The following is an 11,058-nucleotide window of genomic DNA, read 5'->3' as shown; positions in this document are numbered from 1 at the left end:
AGTGAAGGCAGACTAACATTTTTATGTTTTGCCTTGTGTATCTATTTCTTGTCAAACAACAGCAGGAGCAGTAATTACACAGCACAACAGCACAACTCCCACTGAAAAACCACAAATTATTGTTGTAACATTTCTGTTTGTGTACAGATTAAACAAACAAGATGAACATTCGAACATGTTAGTTAGTAAAGTAGAAGTGCTGGTATGCAGACCTTTGAATTTTGAGGAAAGCCAGGCTAGCAGATCCCTTGATTCTAGCTTATGCTAAGCTAGGCTAATCACCTCCCAGCTCCAGCTTAACATCTAGACACAAGAGTGGTCTCAATCTTCTCATCTAAATTTCAGCAAGAAAGCCTGTTTCCTAAAATGTCAAACTTTTTCTTTGAGACAAGACATTTAAAAAACAGAATCAATAAAATAAACACAGTCCTTTCTGTACAAAACATATTTAAAATTATGGACTTTCGATAAGTAGTGTTCCTTCTATACAGCTAAGACATTAAACTCAGTGCAAAGAGAACATTTCATAGTCTCAATTTCTCCATCACATACTGCCAAGAGGCTTAGCAACTATATATATACAGTAAACGGCTACATCAAATTATAAAACCTATGAACCATTATCCTTCAACAATTTTTTTTATGAAATAAAGAATTGAACAGACTGGTCAAACTGCTTACCAATACCTGGAAGTATAATGTTGCATTGAATAAAATTGCAAATATGCAGGGACTGGAAATGATGAATTTTAAAGTATAAAATGAAGCTGTTTTCATGAACCCAATCTTCTACACATTTTAACGTTGAAAAAGGAGACATTGTTTAAAGAAATGATATGCTTGTTATACCCGAGAGGCTTACTGGTTAAAAAGAATGATCTTTGAATCATCAAGATATCTTTGTTTGCCAAGAAGTAAAGCAACTTAAAACTTTCAGATTTTGGCATGCAGTTTGACATGAGGCCCTGTCATGGACTGAGACTGAGAAAGGGAACGGCATGTATCACGGTCAGAAAGAACCCGACCCGGCTTGTAAAACATCCTGATAGTTTGTGGGAGACATCAGTGGTCTGCTCTGGGTCTGTGGCCAAAGCTTTCCCGACATCACTGCAGAGAGATATGTGGAGGCTGGATCAAGTCTCTCCCATCGAGTCTTTTTCTCTCTGTCCATCTCCCGAGTTTGTCCATGTTCCCATTTAACAAACGTGATGAATTAATCTAAACTTAAAATCAAGTTCAGTGAGATGAATATTTATTTGTCTGGTCCTGAGAAGAAATGTCAAAAATGATATGAGATGATCTTGCAATTCAGATTTGTCCTAGTTGCATATTTTTCTGAGAGTACGCACAGTGCAATTAAAGAAATATTTTGACTTCCATTATTGGCCTATAGCATGTACTGTCTGTCACCAGAGGGGTTAGATAGCAGAGAAACAAAGTGGAAAATGTAAGAGCTTAGTGTCTTGCTTATAGGAATTTCAGCTAAGTCAAGAACTTGTTGAGATCCTACATCCTTGAATCCTTCAGACTATCTAGCCACCAGAACAATTTGCAGGTCATAAATGTATCCAGCAATTGATAGACTCCCAGTTTATTAGCATTATGCAAACAGAGACTTAGCAACCTTGATAAATAACTGCAAAGCACAAGGCTATTTTTATGGTGCTCTCCAGCTGCCTTCTTTTTACCTTCCCTTCCCACACTTATTTCTTTATTTTCTTTGTGTCCCCAGGAAGCACCTTGAGAACATTCATTTGGATCAACATAAAATATCTTGATAAAGAGCTTCTGCTAGCTAAGTGACTGAAGCTAATTTTGCAGTTGCTCAGCAAAAGCCAAGACCTACTGCTAGAGTTTCTGCCAGCAAAGGTGCCAATAGCTAGTAATCCATATCAGGCTATTCCATGAATCCTACAAACAATCCTGCTGGTTGCAAGTTACCCAACCTAATAAGTTAAAGTTAAGCTAGCCCATAGCTATCAAGGATCAAATCATGTTCAGGAATGCATAAATTAATTTCAAAATGAACAATTATATGTATATGTTCATATAATTTGACAAAAGGGCTTTCTTTGCCAGTTTCTTTATTTTTAGCACATTTTTCAATAACTGTGGTTTTGGCTCTACCCAGCTTCGGCTCTAGTAAGCACTTCTACAATGAAAGCGCCAATCAGCATTTTTCTTTTTAGTATTTAGAGAAAACTTTAATTTTTTATATTTAGAGTTGGAATCTGTGAGACATCAGCAAGACAAGACAATGACTTGACTAAAAGTATGAGCCAAAACTAATCTTCCCCATATACTTCCTCCCAATCACGTAACAATGGCTCAAATGAACCAAACCAAACTGTGCAGTATGCAAGGAGGTATGAAAGATGATATCATGGAGTATTTATCCAGTGATACAGGCGCTGTAATAGACAGCACTGCTGGCATCAGAGAGAGCAGATATAAGAGGGCTACTCCCTTCATCACACCCACCAGCACCACTCAAAATGCTACTGACATCCCTGTTAATAATACTGCTATTCATGCTACTACCTACACTATTGCTACTTCGCCCACTCTGGACTTTAAGGCCACCCCCACAACCCCCACCACGCCCATAGGCCTCCTCTCGATTTCTTCCAACATTTACATATTGGTCAAATTCATGCCTGTCTACCTCAGACCAAAACTCAGCAGAAGAAGACCCCAAATTGCTGGAAGAATCTGCATTTGAAGGGTCTAAGTGCAAAGTGGGAGGGAAGTTTGACTGGACAATGGAGGAGGAAGAGCAGGAAGAAGGAGAGGTTTCAGGAGGAGGTGAAAGTTGCCCCAGGTGAGAAGGCATGTAATATGCAGCATTCGGGGTGCTGCTCCCGTACATCTGGCTGAAGTAGCCAACAGGAGCAGTGGCTTGATGTGGCATTTGGTGGGATTTAATTGGCTCAGGGAGGCTGATGGAGGGTTGGGAATAGGAAACAGGGGAGGAGGAGTCAGACAGAGGTGGTGGGCACTTTACAGGACTCCGCAAGGTGATGTGGTGACCGGAAGCATGAGTATTTAACCTAGAGTTGACCGAACTCGCCAAAACCGAGGTGACAGAGCTCATGCCTGAGGTCATATTTGACTCAACAGAACTCATTCTTGAATCAATTCTGGAGCTTCTACCAGGACTGGAATTCATACTGGCGCTTAAACTGGGCCCAACACTCATTCCTGAACTCTGACCGTAGGTTGCTGCACCATGTATGGAGTTGTGGTGACTATGGTTGTTATAATTATGGCTGTAATGCTGGTTATGATGGTGAAGGTGGTGGTGGTACCCACTCCAACCTCCCATCCCTGCCTCCTCTTGCACATGTTGGGGGAAAAACACAGATTCCCCAGCTCCATCTTCCAGGATATCCAGAGGGGACATTTCCGGAGTGGGCAGGCCATAGCTCTCCAGCTCTGGGTGTCCTGGGGCCTGGAGGTCCCTGAAGTGCCCAAGAGAGGGCAGCAGGTGGTGAGAATGATGGTGATGCGTAGGGTGGGCACCTGGGTGTCCATAAGCAGAACCTCCAGAGATACCTTCTGCACCCAAGGGACTGACACCAGATCCTAATCCAAGGCCTGGTCCCCCACCCTGGGCTAAGCTGTGAAGCAGAAGCCCTGGTTCAACCCGCTTGAGTTTTTTGGTGGTTTTTTTGCGGCGAGGTCTGTACTTGTAGTTTGGGTGATCTTGGAGGTGCTGGACACGTAGACGTTCAGCTTCCTCTACAAATGGTCGCTTGTCCGTAGCACTCAAGGCCTTCCAAGACTGACCTGAAAGGGACAAAATTAGATTAATATTTTCATCATTTTAGGACCTTCAGCAAAGAAAGATGGTACACAAAAAAAAGGATTGCTTTTAATCTCACTGACAATCAATATCTAAAATTATTTCAGAATCAGAAATACTTTAATAATTCCAGGGGGGAATTGTTTTCATTACGGCTAATAATAATTAATCATTTGATTGATTATGAATTAATTGTCTGGCCTACAAAATATCATAAAATAATGAAAAATACAATCACAAATTTCTGTGATCTTTTTAGTGATATGTTCAAATTGCCTGTTACTTCCACCAAAATGTCCAAAATCCAAAGGTATTCAGTTTACTGTCATAAAGACACACACAAAAAATCATATCTGAGGAGCTGGAACCAACATTTCTGCATAGAACAGATAGATAATATCAAAATATATAAATCTTAAATAGATCAATCAATCAATAACTGGTGTTCATTATTATGTGCTAAATTTAACCCTCAGTGTTTTTTAAATGACATTGTACATGTTCAAGGCGCCGCTGTGGTTCCAGGATGCCAGAACATCCTTGTGAGCCAAACAAATTAAACTGCGGTGATGAAAATGACAGCATTTACACTGAAGTCATTAAAGTTTACATCGTCAAACAGCTCAACTGACTTCTACATCACCACCTGTGTACTGCTTAAATGCTCATTTAAGACAGGTCCTGTTTCTGTAATGCTTAAAACAGAAGCAGTAAGGAAACACGCTCTCAACAACACGTAGACATTGTTGAGAGCACTGGAATAAATGTCCCACACAGTTTAATTTTGTGGGATGCTCTTAATGGTATTTAATCCAAAAGGTCTCCAAAAACATGTATTTGTACCTTACATTAAGTGCTTCCATTCCCAGTTTGTCTTATGGTTGTATATACCAGCAGCCTTGAGATTTAAGAAGCTTGTTTCCTTCCAGAAACTTTACGGTTTGAATCTCAGAGTGAAAATCTCAAGCCGCAGATTGACTCAGTATGATATATTGTATCAATAAACAGAGTAAAATTAAAAAGAGCATCTTGCTAACAGAAAACAGTAACAGATAAACAAGTCAGTAAAAACGGTTGCATGAACTGTAATCTGATTACACTGTTGCACTTTTGTAACATCAACATGAAGAATTTTAATATTATGGCACAAATGTTAAATTACTTTTGGCATTAACAACTATTGAGTTGGGAATTGAAAACTAAGACTTCCTAATTTGATTGATTAATTAATTTCTCCTTTCACTTGTACACACAAGGCCCACTCTTGGAATTAAATCATTTCACTTAATATCTACTCAACAATACATTAAAACAAGTAAACAACTTGCGTAGTTTGCATCAATCCTGTTTTCAATCATGGAAAAATTAACAATACACTGTAAGCCCTGGTCCCTGACTCCATATGATTGGCTCCTCTTTAACTGAGACTACCTGATTAAATAAAGGATTATCTAAAAATATATAATCAAAAACTGCCCCTTTTCCCATCAAATCCTCATCCCCTGCTGAGTTAAAAGATGGTCATAAAAAGTTTGTAGTTTCCTCACAGGGGGAGAACAGCGGTTGTGGTTACTTTGGATTCATGTTGGTCACAGTGGACTCCATATTTTCACAAAGCTACAGGGTTTGGAATATAATGAGCACATGATTGACAGCGGATAAGTGAGTTATGCTGCAGGAGTGGTTTGAGAAGTTATGGATATGGATTTTTTTCCCACTGACACTGAGGAAACTACAAAGTTTTTACTCTTTGAGTCTACGTTTGATGCTCACTTTATTGTTGTCACTGTAATGTGGAGATCTAGACATGAAATATAATATTTATCATCTCACTGCAGGTTTTTTTTTAACATGTGAAATTGTGCACTTGTTCTTCAGCCAATCATAATGTATTACAAATGTCAGTAAAGAGTGAAGATGTTAATCATAACATTTACATTTGTTTTGTCAAAAGAAGAATGTAATATGCATATCTTAATATAAATATGTGCATTTGTGAGTCAGACATGTATAATTCTAATATGACGCTATCCATGGTTTATATTAGTACTACTAGCACTACTGGGACAACAGTGACTCAGACGGGTGGGGTTTGTCACACTGAGCAACATTGGTCAAAGACTTTATAAAAATTACTTTTATAAAACTTTTGTTTTACATGTTGGTTCAGACAATCTAAACTTTTTCAGGGCTCAAAACCCTCTTCAGACTAAGATGATCTCAGCCAACAGTCCTAGAATGAAAGATCATTGTCGCCTGAAGATGCTTTCAGGAAACTGGGTCCTGATGTGGGAAATTTCACACTTTAATAAAACTCTTGATAAATATTTAAAAAGCTGCTAATCCTAATTGGATTCCATATGTCTGGTTGCATTACTACATACAATTTTTGAGTTTTTTCTTTCCCTGATTCTGTTCTCTGTCTTACCGAGCATCTTGCTGAGCACAGCATTGTGCAGGTCGGGGTTCTGCAGGGCCAGTCGCTTCCTCTCATCTTTAGCCCAGACCATGAAGGCATTCATAGGCCTGCGGATCCTCTGCTCACCCCCAACGGCTTTCCCATCGACCGTGCCTGCCGACATACCTCCCGCCTGGGTCATGTCCGGACTCTGTCCCCCCGAACTGGGTGTGAGAGAAATCCTAGGTTCTGTCCTCCTCATGCTCCCGCATCCGAGGCCGTCGGGTGAACTGCAGTCCCCGGAGAGGTTCTGCTCAAAACCCATTTCAGAATCAGAGGCGGGGCTTGGGGTCCTGGACACCCAGGGGCCCCCGAGAGACACCCGATTGGCATGCAGAAGAGTCTCTCTAGACAAACTAGGCTCGGTTAAATTCATTCCAGAACCGGGCTTGGATTCAACTTTTAGTCCAAGTGATATTCTGCAAACGTCTGTCTCAGTTTGTTGGGTTGCAAAGTTCTGGAAAAAATTTGTAATTCAAAATGTTTCAGATGACAAAGAGAAAGATCAAGAGAGGAATTTGATGGATTTGGAGCACAAATCCCAAAGCAAAGCATCGAGATCTGAGAGGAGGGGGAAGATGAGAAAGAAAGAGAAAACAAACAAGTTGTGGTGCAGGATATTCCCCCTGAAAATGATCCACAATGACTCTGCCTCTTTCTTTTCTTCACTCGTTCACAGTTCTTGTTTGGAGTGTGTGGTGCAGCGGTTTGTCCAAAGCTCGATTCCCCTCCGTCACTTAGGCCGTCCGACTCACTGTCTCTCTGTCTGCCTGCCCTGTTTGAAAGTTTTGAAACTTGTGGCCAGATTTAACCGACCCACGCTGAGTATATATACCCCGCCCTGACCAATCACATAAATATATAGTTGGGGATTTAACCAATGAGACGCCAGGCGGGCGCGAGGGGAAGGGACGAATGTGTGTGGGAGACAGCAAAGGAGGTTGGGGGGGGGGCAGGTCCAAGCGTTGCCTCCCCCCTCTTTCCTCCTCCACGACCGCCACCCTTTCCTCCCCCCTGAAGCTTCACACACACACACACACACACACACACACACACACACACCCTGTCCGCCTGTAACAGGGAGAATGTATCAGAGAGGTTCCATTGTTTCCTGCCCCAACTGAGAACGGAGCTTCTCACACACGAATACGACACATTCAGACACAGCCCGCATTCAAACTGTAGCACGACACGACATTTCACCCACACGATACCGACGCACACACACATTCACACACATACACACACACACACACATATACATAAATGGACAGATACATGCTCTAACACGCATGCATGAAACAAGCATATTAAAGTGAGACTAAGACGATGTATAATTAAGTTTTTTATACAAATGAGAGACAAAACATGAACACACACACACACAAACATACACACACATAGTATTTGTTTCCATATGTGCTAATGTGGGCTTACAGTGCCTGTGTATGTGTGTGTGTGTGTGTGTGTGTATTTGAGGGCAGGACAGCGGTAACACAGACAACCACAGTCCCGACCAAAGCGATTAGTGGCTCAGCTTAACAACAACTCACTGAGAGAGAGAGAGAGAGAGAGAGAGCGAGAGAGAGAGAGAAACAGAGGGAGAGAGAAGCAATCAGGGGCTGGGGTCGGGGGGTCTGGGGTGGTGCTGATGGGGTTCGGGAAGGCTGCACCCATGCAGTAAAGTTCCAAGTTTGATTGATGCAACAGTAGCCACTTGCTCGTACAAGATACTGAACTGCACTGGAAAGTGGTTGCATGTATGATTAAACAACTATTGATTATAATCAATTATTCAAATGATAGGAAATTAATCAGCAACAATTTTGATAATCGATTATAAGTGTATTTATTAAGCAACAATGCCAAACAGGTTCCAATTATTCAAAAGAGACAATTTGCTGCTGTTCTTTCTTTCATATCACTGTGAACTGAAGACCTTCAGAAAACAATGAGTTTATAAAACAGATCAACATTTTTCATGTATGATACTTTAGATGTGATGTGATAGTATGTGACACAGTGGAGTGGTACAGTGGTGAAGGTGTTGTGCCATTGCACTCAAAGTTAGAGTTAAGACTCAGATGAGAATGAACAGATGCACATTCCCTCCGGGTTGGACGGACTGAGGCAAAGAGTTAAAAATGTTTCACTTTGAGCCAAAACCATCAAAATAATCTATAACAGTTACCTTTTCAGAAAGTGTGAACACACTGACACGTGGTGCTTTCAAGTGCTGGTCAGGGAATCTGGTATCATGGCAGCCAACTGCAGGACAGTGTTGCATTCACGAGCTACTTCAAGATGTGGGAAATTAATCCCAGAAGATTGGCTATAAACAAATATGGGCATGATGAAAGGTTTATGGGTTTTACCAGCTCATTGCAAATAAAGTTTTTTAGTGTCAGAAAATAATACGGAGACAAACACTGCGTCTTGGACACAGTTACTGCCTGCTGAGAGAATTTGAAGGGAAATAACTGACTTTAAAGTCAGACATTATTTTCAAACTCATCCCTCAACTAAACGACCTCTTAAGATGAATATTGTATGTGGTGTGTTTGTCTGCCAAGGACATGCCCCCCTACCCCCTCCCTCCACCACAATATAATGACCCCCTGTGCACACACACACACACACACACACACTTACTTTCCTCCCCACGCCCAGCTCCAGGGGAGACTGCTGCGGCGTCTCAGAGCCTCCTGCTAGTCCAACCAGGAACTACTCCCACTTACCGCTTCTGTCCCAGGCTCCCTGTGTGTGTGTGTGTATCTGCTGCATCTTTATGTCATTGTTTATGGTGTGTAAGTACAGTAAGTCTCAACCTCTAATCTGTGACATAAATCTGTCTACATATTATATTATCTTATTATACTTCATAGAAAGTTCTGTGAAATGACTGTAAGTTGGGGCGAGAGTTGTGCATCTGAAAATTTACAGCGTGTTCTTAATCATGTTATAAATTTTACTTTGAAGCTATGGCTCGCAGAATGCTTGAATTCATTCATTCATTAAACTTGTGTTAATACAGGTTGCTCCACAGAGTTTTTCATTCTCTTCTGCATGGGCACAGCACGTACAGGGATGGGTAAAAGCTTCATCGAGATATACATTAAAACAAACAAAAGTGACAATATGGCATCAAACCTGTGATAAATATGTTTAAATACAAATTTCAGTTCAGTTCAGTCATTTATTTTCCCAGATGGGAAACTTGCAGTCAGGGGCACAACGTAAAAAACAACACAAGAACAAAAGTATCAAAATACAAATATGATTACTGTACATACAAAATGCAGTACATCATAACAATAACAATAAAACAACAATGCTAAAATTACATGTGCAAATAAGATGCTAAAATTAAAATTGCATGTGCAAATTGAGCAGGGTTATTAGTTTTTATTCACATTGCATTTGAACGTTGTTACTCTAAATCTACAGCCTGAGGGAAGAGGGTGCAGGGGGTGGTTTATACAGTCCAGTATGGACCTGGCCTTCTGGAGAACCTGCTGATTAAGATAGCCATCAGGAGGTTCTGTGGAATACGTGGCACCTTCCCAGCCAACTGAACAATGTGGTTCAGGTGTTTTTTTTTAATCCCTTTTGTTTAGGTTACCGTACCAAGCAATCACCGAAAAAGTAAGAACAGATTCAATAAAAGACTTATAAAACAACAATGACATCATTTTCCAGTCTACATTAAAAACATCTAACTCCCTAAGGACGTACAAACGTTGGTGGGCCTTCTTACAGCATCGGAATTTACATCAAATTTCAAGTTATTATCGATGACTGTTCTGAAAAGGTTTGGGAAACCCTGGAGGTACTTTGAGCGAGTACTTCCCTCAAAATAAATTGTTGTATTTACAATTCTGTTCTTTTATGGTTTAACCAATTACTTTAGAAACATTAGATTTGTTTAAATTGGTGAGCTTTTATTGGTAGTAAGTGTAATTTTGAACTTCGTACAGAACCAGCTGGGTACCCCTGCTTCCAGTCTTCATGCTAAGCTAGGCTATCACCTTCCAGCTCCAGCTGTACTGAACACACACGCAAAAACAAGTGCTGTATTGATAGCTTGATTCTAAGTGACTGACTGGACTGGTTTTGATGGTGGGGGAAACCGGAGCAGCTGGAGAAAACCCACGCAGACACAGGGAGAACATGCAAACTCCACACAGAACTGAGAGTCTAGCTGTGAGGTGACACCATGCTGCATCTAGTCCAAATAAGTGTATTCCCCAAGATGTTGGACTATTCCTTTCACTCCTATTAAGTATGCTAACATCTAGACATAGAATTTTATATTTGAACATACTAACATTTAAAAGTGCTATAAACCATGGTCTTGTATAGCACAAGTGGAAATTTAGACCTGTGCTTGATGTAAAGTCAGACCACCAGGCTTCATCCTCTGGGGACCATGGATGTCTGTATAGAATTTATGGCAACCGTTATATATTTATTGAGACATTTCCCTCCGAAATTCGACCAACATCGCCATCCCTGGAGCCACGCAGAAGTTGCAGTCTCCCTTTTTAAATCAGTTCATTAATTTTGCTGTCATACAATATGTAAGTAATCAGAGGCAGAGGAAATAATGGACTCAGCAGAGGAAACATTACATTGCCTGGCATCCAGTGTTTTTCACCTTCACCACATCTTTTATGTCCTTAAATCAGGACATTATTATGGCTTAATGCCCCATCCACAGTGTGGATGTTTCTATAACTAAACAAGGAAGAATTTGTGTGTGTGCGTGCGTGTGTATGAGTGTGTGAGAGAGAGA

At 40.8% G+C, this 11,058-nt stretch overlaps 1 protein-coding gene across 1 annotated transcript; it reads right to left on the bottom strand.

Moving 5' to 3' along the window:
• Positions 1-219: 219 nt before the first annotated feature.
• On the bottom strand, positions 220-7,060 carry sox18 (SRY-box transcription factor 18). The gene is made up of 2 exons (XM_035656602.1): positions 6,234-7,060; positions 220-3,789 (listed from the first exon to the last, which is right to left on the bottom strand). Exons 1-2 carry the CDS (start codon positions 6,637-6,639, stop codon positions 2,393-2,395), a joined length of 1,803 nt encoding a protein of 600 aa, XP_035512495.1. The 5' UTR covers positions 6,640-7,060; the 3' UTR covers positions 220-2,392.
• Between the last annotated feature and the right edge of the window lie 3,998 nt (positions 7,061-11,058).

Source organism: Morone saxatilis, unplaced genomic scaffold (genome assembly GCF_004916995.1).
Source record: "Morone saxatilis isolate NCDOM2014 unplaced genomic scaffold, NCSU_SB_2.0 Contig15, whole genome shotgun sequence".
Lineage (NCBI taxonomy): Eukaryota > Metazoa > Chordata > Actinopteri > Moronidae > Morone > Morone saxatilis.
This window is presented reverse-complemented; position numbering and strand designations above follow the sequence as displayed.